Here is a 20,872-nt window from a genome sequence, read left to right on the forward strand (position 1 = left end):
GAAACTAGCTTGTGTCAAGTTGACCTAAAACTAGCCAGGATGTCTACTTCTTCTTCTAAGGTTCCTGGTTAGTTTAATGAATCACAACTATTTTTTTCCATGTTCCTTCTAGAGGAAATCTTTGCCTAGTTAAGAATCAAGAAGATTTAGGACATTTCTTTGCCACACTGTCTAAATGTTCTTTCTCAATTGGAGAGTGTCAACCTAGAAAATAGCCAGCATTCAAAAAGCTGTTAATCAATCAATCAATTGTATTATCCAACTACAATTTCTTTATAATCGGTTCTGTGCTGGAACTTCAATAAAGCAATTAGAATACAAACTTACGTTAAACCTTCAGAGTAATTATAATGAGGTGAAACTCCTAGAAACTTCTGGACTTCATCCATCACTGTTGCAGGGTCAGTTCTTAGCTGCTGCCCGTCGATAATTAGCAACTAAATTACCAAAGTAATAAGAAAAAGACATGGATGTTGAAAAACATGTCAAACTGTATAATGGCAAATTCCCGTACTCTGAACTTATTTGGGCACTGTCCTTGGGGATCTGCATACACTGTTGGGAGGTGCAATAAAGCCATTTTCATTAGTGACTTGGAAATAAGTCAAGCTAACCTAGCACTCTGATGCTTTATGGTAAGTCAAGGAAATGACATGGAAGCTACAACAGTAATGGGGACAAAGTGTTCTTAGGAATGGGACGGTGACACCTTAGCACAAGAGTTGCATCACTCATGCTGGGACAGATGACTGTAGCACAGAAGAAAGCTTTCAATGAAGTCAGAATGCTGGCCCCTGTCTCAAATCCCAGCCCCCAGGCGTCCAAGACAGGAGGATTGTGAGCTCGAGGCCAGGAATAGAGTGAGACCCTGTGTCTAAACAGCAACCACCACCCCGTCCTTGCTTAGCTCCCTCATGAACAGAAGGGTTATAATAGGCTTAGGTGTAATGAGACAGAGAACCTATCACCTCCCAATTCCATTCAGGAGTGGTATTTGAGAAACCCTCTAATAATCTGTGTGGAAGGATTCATGAGTCACAGAGACATGAATATGGGCAGAATGCTGCTCAAAGGATGATGGGGCTAGGCAGTGGTGGTCAATCAGTAGGCCTTGACAGAAGTCACAGACTTCGTCACACAACTTTGTCAACACTCCCTTTCTAGTATTTTCAGTTAGTCTACACTGTACCACGATGTGGACGGATTGCTACATCTGACATGAAGCTACTCAGCTTTCCCATGTAGCTAATGAAAATTGGATGAGTGTTTTGTTTTGCTTGACTGCAATATGTTTTAACTAGCTGTCTCTTGTCATAGCTGTCCTACTGGACACATAGTTTTAGGAGCTGTGGGACTCACTTCTGGTGTTGCCAGGCAGGCTGCGTATTTAATCCAGAGTAGGGACTGGGGATTTATGGAAACTGATGCCAAGCAAAGGAGAACAAGGGACGAGTGTAAAGGTCCTCATGAAGACTTCAGCAAGCTGTTACAGAAAGAAATCATGGCACTGCATTTAAGAAAATGATGGCTGTCTGGTTCGATGGAGACATACTCTCACAAAACAGGATGCAGAGAATTTGAAGCTCTTCAAATTCTGTACCCTTAGGGATGGTGTGCTAATGCCAACAATGGTCAGGGAGAATTAGCCTGAGACACTCTTGCAAAATTAAACCATTTTTTCCAACTTCTGTCTATTTTTCTCTGCCACTATCATTATTTGCAAGTAATGGATAAAACCTAGCAATGTTTTAATGAGTGAAAATGCCCTCGGTGTTTGAGGCAAACCATCCACTTAATGAGCTTGAAGTTCTGTCTGCTTCATACCTGAAAGGGAGGGAAATAGACAAGCCACCTCTCAATGTGGCTGGCGTACCACCCAGGGACCAGGCATCTCTTCTGCAGGGTTCTGAGTTCCCAGGGTGCATGGGGTCCAGCAGAGATCACTTCATAGAAGCTAAACTTGAGAGCCGCAGGGTCTTCATGGAATCGCTGATGCTACAGTGAGAAGGCGGATGATTAAACTGACTTCAACCATAGACATAAATAATTAAAACCCAATCTTTCCACAAAGCTAAAGGGAGAAATGCTGAACTATTAGACAGTTATTTGTTTTGAAATTAATAATAGATGAAACTGTACTCAGAGCCTCGAAGTTTAAAGTTATGACACTGGTGAGATTGTAGGTTTTGGGAACAGGTTGTTGAGGCTGAGTTGTTTCATAGGGTTTCTTCTTAACCAAGATCACTGAGCTTTCCCTCAGTTTACACATATTGTTCTGAAAGTAAACTTTCAAAACCTGCCTTAGACGCAGCAGCATACCTTTGCCAGCCCATAATCGAACTGCTCATCACGCTCAGGGAATATCCCTACTACACAAGCACCCTGCCAGTCTTGGTCTTAATGTAGGCTTTGATAGAAAGCCCTATTGGCTGCTTTAAGTGGAGAAACTACTGCAGATGCCGGCATGCACATTATGTGAGATGTACAGATTTTTACTACACATCACCCAGCTTCTAAAAGCTAATGTTATTTTATCTAATGGCAGCCTTTGTGGTGAACCAGAATAAGAAAAGGCAGAAAGCAGCAACTGAAGTATGAAAATGTTCCCTAATGGCTCTGTTTCAGACCCATGGGTTCCAAGACAACCACCTTTCCCCCAAATTGATCAATAAGCACTCAGGCACAGTGCTATTCACCACATATAGTTGAAGAGCAAATTTGCTGCAACTGGAATTCCACTTACTGCACTGTAGCTCTACCAGCCTCTGTTTACTCACTGTGGGATGATTTGTTTGCAATATTTATGAAGCTTTGTTAGTCCAAAACCTTGGGCTCTCTTCCCCCCTCCTATGTGTGTGTGTTTGTGTGTTTGTGTGTGTGTGTGTGTGTGTGTGTGTGTGTGTGTGTGTGTGTGTGTGTGTTGTATTTCCAATTTCTGGGGGTTAAGTGGTTGCCAAGCTCAAATTTTCTTCTTTCCTTTTGAGCCAATCAAGGTGCATTTCTTTTCCCCCCAGATGCTTTTTGGAGAGAGTGGCTGGTGCAAAATAAAATCTGTCAACTTGCAATTTAAAGCACACTTTGGCTTGAGAGATGGCTCTGGATTTGGCATAAAAGATCGATGCGAGGCTGTGTGATCTTAGCTTCCCAGATGGCCCCATGTCCTCTGGTGCATATGATCTTATCTTCATTACTGCCTCTCTGAAGTCTACCCCTTCCCATGACTCTGCTCCCAGTCTGTCACTGAACCATCTCACAATGTGTCCTTGCACGTGGGAACTGGAATAACTGTTTTTTGCTACACAGAGAAGGATGTAGTGCTTTGGAACACTTTATTCTCCAATAGCTTAACTGTCAAGAAGTGAGCTATTGGGGGCTGGAGAGATGGCCCGGTGGAGCAAGTGCTCTTATGGCCCTTGGTCGGTTCCTAGCACCTATAACAGGCAGCCCACAACTACTTGTAAGTTCAGTCCCAGGGGATTAGGCACCCTTTCTCGGTCTTCTTCATCACCTGCACAATACCCATACACAGATACACAAACATATAGTTTAAACAGCTGTCTGAAATCACACCACTGATAGTATAACACCCACTTATGCTGGAGGCACTGAATCACGTGGACCGCTTAGAACATAGGCGATCAACCTTATGTCTAACCCACTTGCAGGGTTTCTGTAAGCACAACTGTCCACGTCATGGAAATAGAATGTTGGCCTCTGTTTCTGCCCTGTCCTGTTGTTGACCTTTTTACATACAGCTCCACTTGTGCTATTAAAATGTACTGTTTGAATGTTTACCTGTTTTTCTCTTACAAATCATTCCCTACTTTAAAGATTTCCCAGTGGTTCTTCCAATGCTGTGACTCCTCGGTTGATAAATCTAACTTGCTGTTAAGTTGGGCTTTATCCCTGAATGAGTCTGTGCCTTATTTATATTTTCCTAGTCTTTATGCTCATTTAGACACACTTTTTCCAATAAACCAAAAACAGTGTTATGTATTAACTCAAATCACTTTTCAAACAATGCTTTGCAAAGGTCATTACAATTCTTTGATGAAAAGATGGACAATGAACATTAGGAAAATACTTAAAAATTCTCAACTCGGCATGCTATCATTCCAGCACCTTGGGACGGGAAGTCAGGAAGTTGAGTTCAAAGTCATCCTCTGCTACATAGCAAGTTCCAGGCCAGCCTGGGCTACAGGAAATCCCATCTCAAGAAACAAGCCAAACCAAAACATCACAAAGTTACAGAACTGAGAAAGGTTGGTTAGCTAACTAAAGATTCAAAGTGATTAGAGACATTGAAAAAAAAACTCCTCAATTTTGTTGTAGATATATGCTTAATTTTGTATGCTTCATGTTAGGTGATAAGAACTGTCACTGGGCATTTTGAAGACTCACTGAGGTTATGTTAAATCATCTCAAACTGACTGAGTCTTCACCAAGTTCTAGCAACCCTCAGGGACACAGTGACAGTAAGCACATGAGAAAAAGGCATAGAACAGTCTGGACAGGCCGAGGCCGAGCTTTCGGGAATGGAGGATTTTGTATGTGCTTTGCCGTCCCATTGCTTTTCAGTAGAAGCAGTTACTTAGGCTCTTTTGGAGCTAGGTCAGCAGTTTTACTGCACACAGTCATGCTCCCCTGCATATCCTCTACTGCTGATTTTCAAACACAATGGTAGAGTTGCCAAAGAGACCTTAGAGCCTACAAAACATGGATTAAAAAAAAAAAAACCCTAGCTCTTTGTAGTTTATTCATATGTTTGAAGAAAAATAATGATTTTAAATTATTAGATTTACCTTAAAATGCAGATGTATTAAATATGCATTCAATAAACATGTATTCAATACCCATGTATACAGAGAAACATGTTTCAGTTGCAATTCATTGCCTACTATGTTTTATTAAGAGAAGTTACCAAAATAATGAGAAAAAAAACTTGATAGTGTTTGTTTCTTCTTGGAGACCAAGAATAAATAATGTCCTTGCTGCACATATAAATTAGCTAGTAGGTCTTCTGTCCATTGAAATCTGAGGTGGTGTGGCTGTGGAGACAATGCAGCTGGCAAAGTGCTTGCCCTGCAAAGGAAAGGACTTGAGTTCCATCCCCAGAACTCATATACAAAGGCAGATGTTATAGGGTATGCTTGTCATCTCAGAGCTTGGGAGATATAGACAGGCAGATCCCTGGGGCTCAATAGCTGGCCTGTATGGCCCAACCAGTGAGTTCTCCATGAGAGACTCCGTCTCAAAAACAAGGTGGAGGGTTCCTGAGAGATAACATCTCAGGCTGACCACCTCCCCACCTTCCCCCAGACCCCCCCCCCCAGCTGCATATACACGTATAACTGTATAACTGTGTGGGTAGATGTGCCCATTCAAAGAAAGCATGCTTTTCAAACGAAGGTAACTATTTTACAGAAAGCGACCCTCTCCCCCATTGTGCATATTCTTCTTTTCTCTGTTGCGCACATGGTTTCCTTACCTGGTACCAGGAGTATGCTCGGTCGGACGGGTCAATGAGTATGGTGATGATCTTGGCTTTTGGGACCAGAGAAGCTGCCCTTTTAGGAGCTTCCTCTGAGTGGAAGTAATTGGCGCTCTTCTCAAACAGGAAGTCAGTGGTAACATTAGATGGGACTGGGAAGAAATCCATGTACCTAGAAAGGAGTATCTTTTTCAAAATAAGCCCCTTACGTTTATATGCTGGTGACCAAAGTCATTAAAGGCAGGCAAGAAATACATCTGTCCTCCAAAAAACCGACAACCAAGCCTTTCTCTACAGCAGTTTCCCCTCTAGTTTGTAAAGGATACATGTTCAAAACACTAACAACGTTCTCCTAAAAACTATTTTTGTGGGGTTTGTTGTTGTTGTTGTTTCTATTTTGCTTAACTTCAGAAAAAAATATGGGGGAGCAAGGATATAGGAAGAAAGTAATCAAAATGCAGTTCTTGTGCAAAATGCATCTGGCAGAAAAATAGCACAGAGACCCCAGAACAAAGAAAATGTGACAAAACAGAGGGTACATGTAGTTTACAGACATTCAAATTAATCCATATAGCACACGTTTTGTTATCACAGTAAAATAATGTCCCTCTCACCACTGGTTCCAGCTGGTATATTCCATCACGGAGTGTCAAAGCACAGAATGACACTGCCTATCTGTTTCCTTTTAAAATGCAATGTTACTATGTTTCTCTTTAGAATTTAGCATAAAACCTTATCAAACTTTCCCACATCAGGCCTTGTTTTCTGGAGGGCAACGAGAAGTCAAACCAGGAGTGTGATGTCAGCAATGCCTGCCGGCTCAAACACAGAAACATAGACATTTGCTTAGCGTTCCAGCCGTGGGAAAGTGGTCAGGCAGGCATGGCTACACCAGCTCACGATACTTCTATAGGAGGAAGGGAAACCATTCAGAAGAAAAGGCCTTTGTTTAAACTTTCATTTCCAGGAGTTACATTTTACGATAATGACCTCACTCTGCACCTCTCCTCCCTTTAACTCACAAGCCACTGCCACTTAGGATGAGGGTAGTTCAATAATTACTGAGCAAGAGTCATCACCATTCCCAATGGCGGCGCGCATCAGTTTATAGAGTGCTTCGCCTCACCGAAAGGTCATGTGACTCTCAGACCACGTGACATTGTCTTTTAACCTGCTCGGGCTTCTGCTAGGACTCCAGTTGTTACCACAAAGCAAACTGTAACTGAGGTAACGGAGATATCTAGACACCTGCAGCAACAAAATCTTGCTGTGTGCTCCAAGGGCTGCCCTGCCGTGCAGGTCATTTGGCTTCCTTTTAGAGGACACGAGATATGAAAACACTTGAGGGGTGTTTGATCTGCTGTCTTTTGTGGTGTACACTTTATTTATAGAAGTGCCACATTTTAGCTTTCTTATTAAGAAGCTTACACTGCTTCGAGGGGCTAGGATTAGCATGAGAAGCCTATCTCAAGCCTGCTTCTGAAAATTCATCCACAAAATGATGACTAAAAAGGACAGGGGTGCATGTGCGCATGTGTGAGTGTGTGCATGTGTGAGTGTGCTTCTCCTGCACGCATATGTGGAGCTCAGAGGTTGATGTTGGGCGTCTTCTCTATTGTTTTTCACTTCCTTTTGGAGATAAGTTTCTTTACAGAACCTGTTTCCGGCCATATAAACCAGACCACAGGCCAGCAAGCCCTTGGGGGTCCCCTCTACTTCGGCCCCCAACAAGAACTTTTCACATTGAGAAACCTTTCCCAGATTTGATCCCGAGAATCTTCAACTGATTGTTCTCAAAGCTGGGCTATAAGTCTCGAGGTACCCAAGTGCTACAGGGCTCTATGGCTGTCTGCACACCATTTCAGCTGTTCTACTACATCGCTGCGCATTTAAAAACAAAGTCCAATCGTGAAGAATAAAACTTACAGGCATGAATAAGTCAGATGTTTTCCTGAGACCTTTTCACTGCAGGTTTTGGCTATTTTTGTCAAAGGTGGAATTAAAAAAAAATTCATTTGGCCGACTTTATATCCTATTTGTACACTCAGACTGCTTGTCATTTAAGGCAGTCCTAGTTTTATGCAGATCTTAAAACAGAAGCAGATCCACGTGCTTAGATTAGTTAAGTGTGTGTAAACACTGTTAAAACGGTCTCAGAACTCTGAGGCACACAGTCTTCAGCCCTGTGGAATAAATCCCCAAGGAACCACCGATGGGTGATGCTTCACAGGGAAGCTAGGCAGTCGCCTGAGAACACGCTTGATGCTACTGAGAGCAAAGCTGTAACTCCAGTTATAAAATGACACTCGCAGTTACCATTATCTATTATTTGAATAAATTGCCTTGTATAATGTATAATTTGTCAATCAAAAGTATTTGGGGGTACTTTTGGTGAGCTGTATTTAGATCTACGATGCTTCTCCCATTTGTTTACTTTGTTTTGCAGTATTGGGGGACTGCATATACTAGGTGACACTCTACCACCGAGCTACACCCCTTGCCCCTACTGAGTGATACTGTTACTTGTGCCATGTTCTTGTACACTGTTTGAAGAAATTTTAATTCTTATTACAGTGTTAACATGCTTATGATCAAAAAGGTTTAGAATGATATAATTTATGACAAAATTGATTTTTAAAAAGATGTATTTATTTTTATGTGCACTGGTGTCTTGCCTGCATGTATGTCTGTGCGAGGGTGCTAGACCATCTAGAACTGAAGTTACAGACACTTGTGAGCAGCTGAGACATCTCTTCAGCATCCCAAATTGATCATTTTTAAGTTCCAGGAATGCCAAGGATTTTACCTCTAGAGAAAAACTTTCAAATCCCCCATTTTGTCTAATGTTCTATTCTATTAGAGAGAGCATGGTAGCAAAGGTTGAAGTAGTTGCTAGTTTATTTAACACCACACAATTAGTTAATATCCAACACCATGTGGAAGAATGGGTCATGAACAAGAGGACAGTTAGGATGCAACTTCTTTAGATGCTCAAATGATGCTCACCTCATCAGTCTTTCTACAGATTACCCATAAGGATCTCTTGACATAGTTGATCTTTAGAAAACTGAGATAATGCAACCAGCCTGACCATGGAGGGTTTATTATTATATTATATATTTATTCACAATCTACATTATTCAGATTTTAGCCATTTTCTTCACACTTAACATTTTAAACTCAAAGGTAAAATATTAATTTTTATTGATACCTTTAACGTTTTTATAGCTTCCATTATTCATGAAATATGCACACGTTTCCATTTCTAGTTAATTTTTTGTCTCTCTCATCAAAACACAATAAACATGATATATTCAGACCACAGTATCACTCCATGAAAGGTGCAAAAGAGCAGGGTGACATTCCCCGTCTTGTACTCTCACTCTAAATGCACATCTGCAACTACTGTCAAGGATAATCAACACCAATTGACATGTGGGCCTCCCAAGGCAAGAAGTCCTTTTGTTAACTGGAAAGCCTTGTTATTAATGACTTTTCTGCTTCTTTACACTGATCAGCCAATATCTAACATGTGCAGCCTGAATTCTATCTGTGGTCACACACTTTTGTGTATCTAAATATTAGCACTAAGTTTATACTGTGCACGGTACATATACTTTTAGATTTATACTAATAACCCATCTTACCAATCAATCCCCCTGTGGTAGTTATTTCTATTAAAGAACTGTACCTCCTCAAAGGATTTTGGGCTGGGGGAGTTACTAAGGATGGAAGGGTGCATAATCAGGAACAGACACAAGGCAGTAGTACCTGAAATGACAGCAGAGATTAGAAATCAATGAGTGGAAAAGATACATTCTTACTGTTGGTATTTCAGTCACCAACAAACTCGTATTATAATGACCTGAGCAGATTCTTTCAATGTACTCTCTAGAAAACTGAACAGACCACCTGTAGCGGTCGGGAGGCACTTCTCACCAGTGCAGAAGGAGAGAGAGTGATGAGAACCAAGTCCCTACACTTTTGATGTCAGCTAAGTCACTGGTTTCATCTGTGACTTTGGTTGTTAGCCTCTCTTTTTTTGCAGCTTTCTTAAAGGAAAAAGTCATCTGTCCCCGATGCTAAAAGATATCCAATATCTTTTGCATATATCCTGTGGTTGTTTAGGTGTTCTTGTGGGACTCTTGACGGGGGTGGGGGCGGGGGAGTGTCTCTGACTCTTTGGCTGTTCTTGGAACCCTTTTCCTCCTACTGGCCAGCGTTGGTATGAGGGTTTGCACCTAGTCTTACTGCATCTTGCTCTGCCGTGTTTGCTTAGCATCACTGGGAGGCCTGCTCTTTTTTGGAGGGAAACAAAGGAAGTGAGGATCTCAGGGAGAGGGGAGGTGGGGCTACGTGGGAGGGCTGGAGGGAGGGAAGACTGTGATCAGGATGTACTGTATGAGAGAAGAATAAATAAAAAGCAAAAGGAAAATAAAAGACATCCGATAACTCAAGATTTTTTAAAATTAAAAAAGTAAATGAACTCTATCATTTAATATATGCCATTACCCAAACTGATACTTATTTGACATAATATTCAATATAATATAAACATTTGACATAATGTTCTTCCTGAGGCCTGTGAAAACCAATTGAGGATTTAATCCTTTTAACAAGTTTGCATAAACTTGAGTGTACCTACACACAACAATTGATCAAAGATTATTTAAATTGTTAAGTTTGGAGAGAAGTGTCCTTTTTAGTGCCATAACACAAAATTTACATTTATTGGAAACAGGATGGCACATCATAGGTAATCACATAGTTTGGGAACAAAGGCATCATTTTTTTTTAAAGGTATAAAGGTATAAAGTTAGTGTTGTTTTCACCTAAATCAAGAGGTTGAAAAATAAAGGTGTGTAGTAGCTTAGGCTACTGCATGAGAACAGAAGGCACTTTGGCTTCAGTTTGCCAAAGATGTGCACATCACTCGCAACTATGACTGTTTTTGTAATATCACCCCAAAAAGGTATCTCTTGTCTCTACATTCAATATCCTCAGGAAATAAATAATTTCTACATGCTCATGTGATCTAACTGCTGTGATCTGTGGTCTGTTCTCTGTCAATTTATTTCAGGCCAAAAGATAGAAAGAGCAATCTTTCACTTGCAGAAGGTACCATTCTAAATTTGCCAGTAATAATATCATGCTGCCATTTGTACAAAATTTGATATCTTCTTATGACTCAAAGTTTTCTTTAAAATTGTATTTCCATATATGATATGTTTTTTTTTTCCCTGAGACAAGAGTTTCTTTGTGTAACCTTGTCTGTCCTGGACTCACTTTGTAGACTTCTGCCTCTGCCTCCCGAGTGCTGGGATTAAAGACATGCGCCACCATGCCTGGCCTTTATAATATCTGTGCAGTATAAAAATGTTTAAAATAGTTGTCAACTACAAGATTGTCTAAAAGGCAGCATGCCAAGAATATGCTTGTAAGCCAAACAATAAACACTTTACCCACAATCAAGGAGACTACACCGGACGAGATGCAAGGACCTGTGGTAGACAGTGTTCTTTAACACCTCGCCCCAGCACTGATCCTCAAACTCTTTTTGTAGCCCAGGCACATAGAAGCTGGCTCACAGACACATCGGGGCCCATCCAGGGTTTCTGACTTGACTCAGTAGGTCTAAGGAGTGGTGCAAGAATTTGTACTTCTACAAAGCTCTGTGACATCTACACTGCTGCTCTGGTGACTGTCTTTATTTTTAAAAAATTAAAGAATAAAGAGATGGATGAAAGAGTATCTAAATTTACATTGAGGGTGGGATAGGGGATGGATGAATGGACGCATTGTCCCTACTGAAACTCACAGAGAGAGAGAGAGCAAGACTCAGGCAAATCCTAGGGCTAAGCATTTTGTTGCATTTTCAGCATTACTAGCTTTGTGAACTCTAGATCTTAGCTTTCTAGTCTGTTTATTAGGGAGAAAAAGATTGATTATCAGGGTTTCATAAAGGTTCTGAAGTTATTTTTTGTGTAAATACTACCCAGAGCTGTGTAACATTTGTCTAATTCTGTATTTAGAGTGGGTACATTTTATTGAATGATATAAACTACACCTCAACCACTCCCAAACTGGGAAGATTAATTTTCATCAACACAATGATTTTTCTATAATGATTTTATGCCAAAGGCAAATGTCATATCCAAATAGTAACATAAGCATTTGAAAACCCAGCAGAGTTTACTCTGCCTAGTAACACGATTACTGGCTAAGCACTATGGTGAAGTGTCTCTATCCAGTGTGGCAGGAGAAACATGTATCCTGCAGAGCTCCAATGCAAATTGGATATGTCAAGATTCAGACAGAGGTGATGAGTAATGACTAGGTTATGGGATGGCAGAGGGAGTTCACTGAGGCGATTTCAGCTTCAGTGTTTTCCTAAGCGTCTTTAGGCGTTCGGTAGATAAGGACAAGGAGACACGGAAGGGAAGGAATGCCTGCCATTCTTATCCATGATCTCTGACTATTTGCAAGTGGCACTAAAAGGAACGAAGCACCTGAGTCTGCTTGTGTTGCACAGAATTCTCAGTTATCTACATAGCCGAGGAAAGGGACTGGCACACAGTGCAGTTTTTATGGTCGTTCTCTATGAAGCAAGAATCTAAGGGCCCCAAGCCATTTATCATGCAGGATGCAGCTCAAAGGTTTGGCATTAAAACTTCCACTGGGCTTTACTTTAATACCGAGGTTTACAGAAACAAGAAGTTTATGGAGGAACAAATTGCATGCCATTTTAAGAAAGTGTGCAGTGAATGCCTCCTGGGTGTGAATAACACTTTGATAGCAGAAAGTTTTGTTTATGTCTAGGCATATTCTGCTTATCAAACACCTTTTGGGCTTTTATTTTAAAGTCACCTTTCCAAGAAAGTAAACTGTCTCTGGAAAGCTGAGACTATTTGTCTGGAAAAGATTTCTTATAACGACCCAGGTACTTACATATGTCTCTCTTGGCGTTTGAACAAATCCTGTCAATCATTTTCTAAACACAAAATTAGTTTCAATTTTAGAAATGTTAACTACACTTCTGGAGTAAGATCCTTGGGAACAAAATAAGATGTGCCAGCAAACTGACTGCTGTGTCTTTCAACTGACATTCATTTCCCCCACATCCTATTAAAGCCACTTGGCAAAGCACTTAGTACTTTACTCAGCTGGACGAGGTTGTATCGCAGGAACGTATGCTGTTACTTTCTTAGCATCACAGGAGGCTCAAGGTCTCACTGCAACAAGGACTCACTGGCTAGTTATTTTACATTATTTAATAATAATATTAAAAGTTCTCACCAGTTTTCTGGGGTCCTATTACCAAGAATTTTGGTAAACGGTCGCAGGTTTTTTCTTTAGACCAAATGTCTCTGTGGCGTTTGTCATCACAGGGGTTCTATATGGGAGAGGAATATAACGATGTTATGCTCATGTGTCTATCCAGTTGAGAGCTAGCATCTCCAATCTTTGTTTTAAGATGGCGGAGAAGACAGGATGATATATGCAAAGGGTTTCTTTTGGAAACTGAAAGCCCTGAGGTGGCCTCACAGAAGCTCTGGGTGCGATTTCTTTTTGTCCTTCATTTGAGAGTGAGGGAGTGGGAAGGGGAGGGAAGCCCACTTCAGGTAAACAGCCAAATAACCCAGGGTGTCATGTTTTTCTGTTCTTGGGAATTCTACAGTTATCCTTTCTTCTTTAAACAGTAAACTTGTTGGGAAGACACTAATACAGTGTCTAACACAGTGGTTCTCAGCCTGTGAGTCACGACCCCTTTGGCGAACTTCTGTCTCCAAATGTATTTATGTTATGATTCATAACATCAGCAAAATTACAGTTATGAGGTAGCAGCAAAAATAAATTGGGGCACCACCAGAACATGAATAAGTGTATTAAAGGATCACAGCATTAGGAACGTTGAGAACGACTGGATGAAAGGGAGAGATACTCTCAACATTCACTAAATCACTCTACTCAAGGTTCCCCTGGACCTTAAACTAGTTTTATTCTAAGGGAAGAGTTTCCTTCAAGTGGAAAGGGATCGAGCCACACTAACTTAAGGAGACAGTCAATTCCTTCCAGCTAAGTTTAAAATTTGGTTAATATAGATCTAAAAATGTAACTTTACCAACTATGGTGCTTAAAGCACCAAAGTTTAGCAGAAGTGTAAAATGAAGGTGAACTACTTTTATACAGGCCATTTTTTTGGCCTATATAAAAATCAGACACAATGTATAGCTGTATCTAGAACATACTACAACATGCTCATTAATGTAAAGAGGGAGGATTACAGCAGTCTTTAGTACTGTTTAATGAGTGAGCAAACTGGACTGGCTTTTCCTTCTGGTCAGTTAGCACTATAGATATGCGAAGCTAAATACCTTTGTTTATATGTAGCAAAGACAAAAGTGATGTGCCTCTTTTGGTTGTTAATGTGCGTAACCACTCTTCCATAATGACAATGACTTCAGCTTAAAAATAACATGTGAAATTAGTGGGAAAGTTGTATGTGTTTCAAGTGTCCAACATCTGGTGATCTGTGGTAGTTAAGAAGAAACTATATGAGAGATATTGATTTACACTCAGACTTTCAGACGCACCAAAGTAGGAAAGACGTCTTCTTCAAGGCTGCCAAATACAAATATCGAAAACACTATGTATGTAACATTTATATAATTCCTGATTGTTTCATGGTTCTCGCTGTAAGTAGTTTATTGTACATATGTGTAATAATATAAATGTATATGTAAACATATTTAATAAAAATTAGAAAAAGTAAAAAAAATAAAAGTATTCAATTGTGCAAAAAAAAAGAAGAAACTATACTTGTGATAACAACTGCAAATAAAGGTTATCATCACTGGGCTCACTCCAGAAAGCTGCTACTGTGGGCTGGTAACTATAGACATATGCATGCATGTGTGTGTGTGTGTGTGTGTGTATGTGTGTGTGTGTGTGTGTGTGTGTGTGTGTGTGTGTAAGGCTGACCAGTTGGTCTACTGCCTAACAGACAACTTGTTTATACATTTCTGATTTCAACCCATGACAGTCTGAAAGTTGATTTCTCACTCACTCCTGATTAGAAACATCACTACTACAGACTCCCACACTGAATATCTTGTACTTTCTAATGAGAAAAGAAACAGAAAACGTGTCTCAATGTGTAGCAATAAATGTAGGCCTACAATTAAGTAGGAAATAGACTCTCAAATCTTAATGTTTTTCAAACACAGTTTCACTGACACTGAATTCTCACATTTGAATAACGTCACAGAACTACAAATTGCATTTGTGGTATTAATTGTTAATACCGATTATTGATTTTTACCTGCCAGAGAGGATCTTTCTGATCAGGAAAGAGCTCAAAATATTTGTGAGCCAGCTGAACCGGAGGCAAGGTTTGAAGACGCAGGTTGGTCCAGGTATGCACGAAATTGGCTAGATTCACAAATGTATATAACCCCAGTCGGTCATTTCCATAGTTAGACAAATGGGTCATGAAAATACTGATCTGAAAAGGCAAATGAACTTTGGCATAAACATAGGTTATTTTAACACTAGAGGGCAGTATGATCATGGCAATATTAAACTTAATTTTTTTTTAATTAAAATAGTCTGTATAAGGATTTCAATCAGGACTTTTTTTAGACTTTGTATATATCCCAAAACTCTCCTTATATTAATGTGCAGTAAAGTATGATATTGACAAAGCTCAATGAGCGTTTTTTCAGAAATGTTAACATATTTCCTAACAAAAATGAGTTTAAAATAATTTTTAATCACCTAAGAAAATCACTGTTACATAGCTACCTGGGAAGAGTAAGCTATCCCTTAATAACATAGCCTGGGCATCCACATACAATGTCCTCATGAAAAGCACACTGTCAGTCATCTGAAGAAACAGCATTCCATGAGTTGGGATTTTATAATTTCAATCTATTTTAGCTTGGTTTATGTCGTAGTGCTTCCAGGTAAGGATATAAATAATTAATGAGGTTATGTTACTGTCTCCTGGTTTACAATTCTTTGAACTGTAATAAGACCACATGGTGTCATGTAAGACATTATAACCTTTTCTGCATTCATGGTATCTATCTTTATTCCTTACAGGAAGATCTTCTTTAGAAGCGGTTTAGTGCTCAGCTAGATAAAATTCACTCTTGCAGTAGAAGAAGCAGATGTAGCATGGACAAGAAATGTGTGAAAACTTCATAATAATATAAATGTGCATGCTATAGGTTTTGACTAAATTGTTCTGGAATGTAAAATGGACATTTAGAAAGCATAAATGAATTCAAATATATATATATATGTTTTGTTCTTGGTTAGCTGTGGGCAAATGGAGCAAATTCTTCTGTCTATAACAAAACAACAATTCATATGATAAGAGGAATTCCCGCAAACACGGAGTGTCGCATGAATGAATAGTAATAATGATTGTTTAATAAGCACAACAAGAAATACAACGGGTCTTCCTTTAAACAGCTGAAAGAAATACCCAAGGAAACTCACAGAGATCACAAGGCAGTTATGTGAGGAAAAGAGACACTGATATCTGATGTCACACACAGGAAAGAGGTCCGTACAACTTCAGGCTGGGCCTCAATATCCTGTACCTCATGGGACAGTTTCTAGGCTTTCCTGGGAAAAACTCCAGTTCTGAACACAATTATTCAGTTGTGTTCTACCTACTCTTTCTGAACAAATCTTAGAACTTAACGAACAAAATACATGGAGGGCGAGTTTTAAACAGTCACCAGTGTGTCAAAGCAGCCACGATTCACATAATTTTTATTATTTTGACTCTGAAACCTGAAGCTTAGAGAAATTACCTTTCTCATTACTTTCCTTAAAATACCATCAAGTCTATGGCAACTCCTCATCCTCTTGTTGAGTCAGGGTCCCACTACATAGCTCAGCCTGGCCCCCAACCTCACAGTTCCTCAGAGCGTTAATATTACAGACATGCAACACTGGCTGGCTGTTATGATTCTGTTAACTCATTATCTCCCAACATTTGGAAGTTTTTGCCTCTACCCCATGCCCCACCCCCACCCCCGAGCTTTGTGTGTGTGCACACAGGTTCACGTGTACAAGTCGAGGGCAGAGATCAACCCCATGTATTGTTCCACAGATGCTGTCTGCCACCCCGCCTCCTTTGAGGCATGGTCCTTCATTTGACTGGAATTCTCCTGATAGGGAGGCTAATTATCTAGTGGACCCTTTCCCTTCCTGTCCACGGTCCCTGCCTTCCCACAAGCACGCAGCCGCATGCAGGCTTTCTGTCTGTGGTTCTAGTTATTGAACTCAGGTCTGCTTGTAAGTACATTAATTTAAAAGAATGCATATTAACCTAGTAACTATCTCCCTGTTTTGCTTTGTTGTTAAGAGAGTGCTAGTCATTTGTCAAACCTCCCTGAATAGTGTCTGTGTTGGATAGAAGGTGAGAAACACAGATGCTGTAGTACAGTCCTGTGACACTAATACAACTGACTTCACAGTTCAAGCACAGAAACACAGTTTGTACTGGGCCGAGGCAGAATACCTACCTTTTACTGGGACAACTACAGAAAACAAAATGGCGCCATTATTGATAAAGACAGGCTATCTAAAAATGAAAGACAACTAGCTAATGCTGTTGCTTTTTCTGAAACTGAAGGTCATTTATAGGAACTTAGGCAATAGTTATAAAATATTGAACTTAGCCTCTGTCTTAGGTTTGGAAAAGAAAGGGTTTACTTCACCTTACAATTCTTAGGTTATGTTCCTTGTTACTGAGGCAGGAGAGAAGCAGAAGGCATGGAAGGGTGTTGCCAATTTGTCTGCTTCCCCTGGCTTGCTCAGGTTGCTTTCTTACACACCCAAGTACCACCTGCCCAGGCATGACACCATCCATAGTGAGGTGAGCCTTCCTTCCCATGTCAATCTTTAATAAAGAAAATGCCCCACAGACTTGCCTACAGGCAATCTGATGAAAGTTCCTCTTTCTAGATAACTTTAGCTTGTGTCAAGTTGACAGAAACAGAATGGAACAGAGCAGAACAGAACAGAACATAATGGAACAGAAGAACCTCACCATCAAGGATGCCACGTAAGAGAAAAGCTTCTTCGTCTGTAGGCATGGCACATCTTTTGGATTTTCAATTCTGTCTTTAAGTGCCAACCTAATATAATATAAAGTAAAATGCAAGCAAAGAGAGGTGTGTCACCTCTTGGCCCTTTTAGATTTTGGACTCCAGCCTGGAGTTTGTTTTGTGCTCTTAAAGGAATAGAAGGCAGAAAGGGAATACTTCTTCGGGATATAAAACACTTCAATTTCTTTTAAAAGTATTTTTAAGTGGATCATAATGTCCTCTCAGAAGCAGATATTGCATGTCTTCTGTCAAACAAGTACCCTCTCCAAAATTTCTTTATTGGTTTAGTTAGAAAGGCATATGCAACAAGCAACAGGACTGGTGAGAACAAACATTCACAGAGAATATATTTGGTTAGAAAGTTAACTGTTGTCCCTGGTTGCCTTTGGGAGGTGGATAGTAAATCATCATTGCTGAAGACTCCATTCACTTCAGGCACAGGACTTAGGGAATCCTAACTGGATCTGACGTGAAAGCCTCTCCCCGAAAACTAGGTTTCACAGTACATGTGCCATGCAAGCTCCCAAGAGTAAAGCAACCGATACTCCTACCCAGCTATGGTGCCTATGAACTTCAACAACTCTCAACAAGGCACAAGGACTGTAAAGGCAATAGTGGCACTCATGTCCTAGTGGTAACTAACAGCTCCCTAATTGGATTTAAGGATCACCCATCAGGGTGTGTGTGGGGCGGTGAATAATACCCAATAGTGGAAACTTAGGAAATTACTTGGGGCTAGTGAGGTAATGGATCTTGAAGGAGAACCTACACTCATCACTTTACTAAAACAGCACAACTCCTTAACTGCATTCCACACATTTATCCTCATACCTACAGATAAGTATAGTTCTCATGCCCTCTTCAAAGAAATTTCTATTTGTAACAGATGGAGATTATTATAGAAAACCACAATTAATCAAAAAGCAGAGAACAAGTGATCATAGCCAGCCCCAACTGAACCATGAACAACACTCCTCCTAAATCTAAGGCTCAGGGATCGTTGTGAAAGAGAAGGTAGAAAGGTTGTAGGAACCAGGGGAATAGGCTGTCTGTTGTGAGATTGTGTCTTCTAGAAGTGTCTGGGAAGCTACACCACAAAGTCTCAAAAAACATGGCTGCCTAAGCCAACATAAACAAGGGTGACTCCAACAGATATGCTAACACGGGAGGAAGGAGTCTTAAATATACCCAGCTCTAGACAAAAAAATACTGAGAGTAGGAGAAATAGTCTTCTCCAAGGAAGAGTCCTCTCAACTGGCTATCCAATACCAAATGGTCAGTTTTGAAATTATATATAAGACCATTAAATTAAGAGTTGCTAAATTGTTACAGAATGAAAACAAATCTTAAAAACAAAACAAAACAAAACCACAAGCCAAACAAAAGTAAAATAAAATAGTCAGCCTACTCAAGGATTTATTCTTTTCTCCTCTTCTTGACACCACCCTTTTCTCCTCTCAGACTACTGTGGTATGCTTCCCTGCAGTTATTTTCTTCCTGGCCGCTTCCCTGTTTCCTTTGCTGATAAACAATGTCTTTATGTCTTTAGTTTCGTCCCACATATCGTGTAAGAAAGTTTGGCTCTGAGATTTTTTTCAAAGTTTTCAGGATTTTATATAGAGCAAATAACACGAGTTAATAGTGATACCGACCTTAGCGTTATCATCACAGTCATAAGGAAACCCAAAGCACAGCCTGTTGCATAGTGATTGTATAACAAGCAATATCTATTTATAGTACTATAGTCGGTGATGTTCCTGCCAGTTTGAAGGAACATCATTTCTCGTTTATAACAGTGTTCTCGCAGCTTACCAGCACAGATCTGCCATCCCTTAACAATTACAATTTTCTGCAGCCATCTTCTGATCTCTTCTGCTAGGCAAGATCCTATGGCCAATGACTTGAACTTCTCTCATGCCATCCACTCACAGCTTCTTGCTATCTTTTTCACTGACCTGTCAAGCAGTTCTCACATTTATTTCCCTCCAGCATAGTGCTGTTTCAGTACAGTTTCAGGGAAAACAAAATGGCAGCTACTAATAGCATGTTAGTGTAGGGTACAAATTCCCCCCTTCCTCATCTTCTTCTTAAAGTTATTTAATTCACTTAGATTGAACTCTGCTCCTCGGGCTTAGAACAAGCATTTTTAAATTTGCCATGTCCTCTCCCTGGCAGCTCAAACTCTTCTTGTGTGTGTATGTGATGCATTCCTAGGGACGTGAGTAGGTATGTAGACGTAGGAGCAAATGGAGACCAGAGGAGGGCCTTGAGTTTTCTCTCCAACTCTCTGCTTTGTTCCTTTGAGGCAGCATTCTCTTTGGAATCAAAGCTTACACTTTCTATTGGCTAGGCTGGCAGCCTGCAACCTTGAGTGATGTCAGGACCCCCACAGTGCTGGGGTTGAATGCAGGCATCATCTTTGCACAGCTTATTTCATGGGTGGGAGGGCCCTGAAATCAGGTCTTCATGGTGGTGCAGCAAGAACTGACTACTGAGGTGATGTCCAGTCTCACTTGAACCTCGGTATTACTGGATATTCTGTTCCACAATTAATTTCTTGTGGCTTTACTATTTCATTCTATTTAGCAGTGATTGCAAACTTGGATCCTTCTTGTGCCCTTTGGCTCAACTTTTACTCTCCCTGTCTAACTATCCTAAAAGCTACAGGTGTCCAAATGAGCAAGCAGGAGCATTTGTTTTTGAAAAACCCATCCCACTCCCATACCTGCAGGATGACTCCATGTGATGTTTCTCATTCAAGACTTAACATATTTCTCATTGACTTCTGCCCCTTCTGTATCTAAACACCTTAAGATCTTACCGACCTACTCTTTGCCTGCTTTCCCATATTTTCAGCTCTGCCTACTGGTCTTTTTCTATAACCTGTAAACACATTTGAACCTTTCAGATTGTAGGCTCACTCTTGCACTTTCATGATCTCTCATCACCACGCTTTTCAGCCAAGGGCTTTGAAAGAAGGACATGGTGGTCATTCTTCCTCACTTTCATGGAGATCTTTAGCTCTGGCTTTCATCTTATCTTCCAAGGAACATGTCTTCTCAATGGTAGCCTCTCAGGTGCCAACATTTGGTAACCTTCACACTAGGCTCATTTGATGTTGTTGACCATGCTTCAATTGTTTTCCCCCCCGACTTTTATAAGTGTTTTCTTACTTCATTATCTCTCTCCTTCACTGGCCCCCTTTTCTGTGTTGCCTTTACAGAGGAGCTGTTTCTCTGGCCTTTATTCTTTC

The 20,872-nt window shown here is 40.4% G+C and overlaps 2 protein-coding genes across 3 annotated transcripts in view; both read right to left on the reverse strand.

Moving 5' to 3' along the window:
- The window catches only part of Myoz2 (myozenin 2), a 1,071,004-nt gene that overhangs the window by 523,399 nt on the left and 526,733 nt on the right, over positions 1-20,872 (reverse strand). The gene's annotated exons all lie outside the window — the stretch shown is intronic.
- The window catches only part of Ndst3 (N-deacetylase and N-sulfotransferase 3), a 138,621-nt gene that overhangs the window by 13,766 nt on the left and 103,983 nt on the right, over positions 1-20,872 (reverse strand). The window contains exons 6-11 of one of the 2 annotated variants that reach the window (XM_051165555.1): positions 14,814-14,996; positions 12,788-12,884; positions 9,139-9,262; positions 5,489-5,663; positions 1,825-1,995; positions 328-437 (exon numbers count right to left, since the gene is read on the reverse strand). In XM_051165555.1, the coding sequence (XP_051021512.1) occupies positions 328-437; positions 1,825-1,995; positions 5,489-5,663; positions 9,139-9,262; positions 12,788-12,884; positions 14,814-14,996 (860 nt within the window). Of the gene's footprint in view, positions 1-327; positions 438-1,824; positions 1,996-5,488; positions 5,664-9,138; positions 9,263-12,787; positions 12,885-14,813; positions 14,997-20,872 lie in introns of those variants that run through there. The other variant, XM_051165556.1, reaches the window with a different exon arrangement.

The sequence above is a fragment of the Acomys russatus genome, chromosome 23 (assembly GCF_903995435.1).
Source record: "Acomys russatus chromosome 23, mAcoRus1.1, whole genome shotgun sequence".
NCBI classification, from domain to species: domain Eukaryota; kingdom Metazoa; phylum Chordata; class Mammalia; order Rodentia; family Muridae; genus Acomys; species Acomys russatus.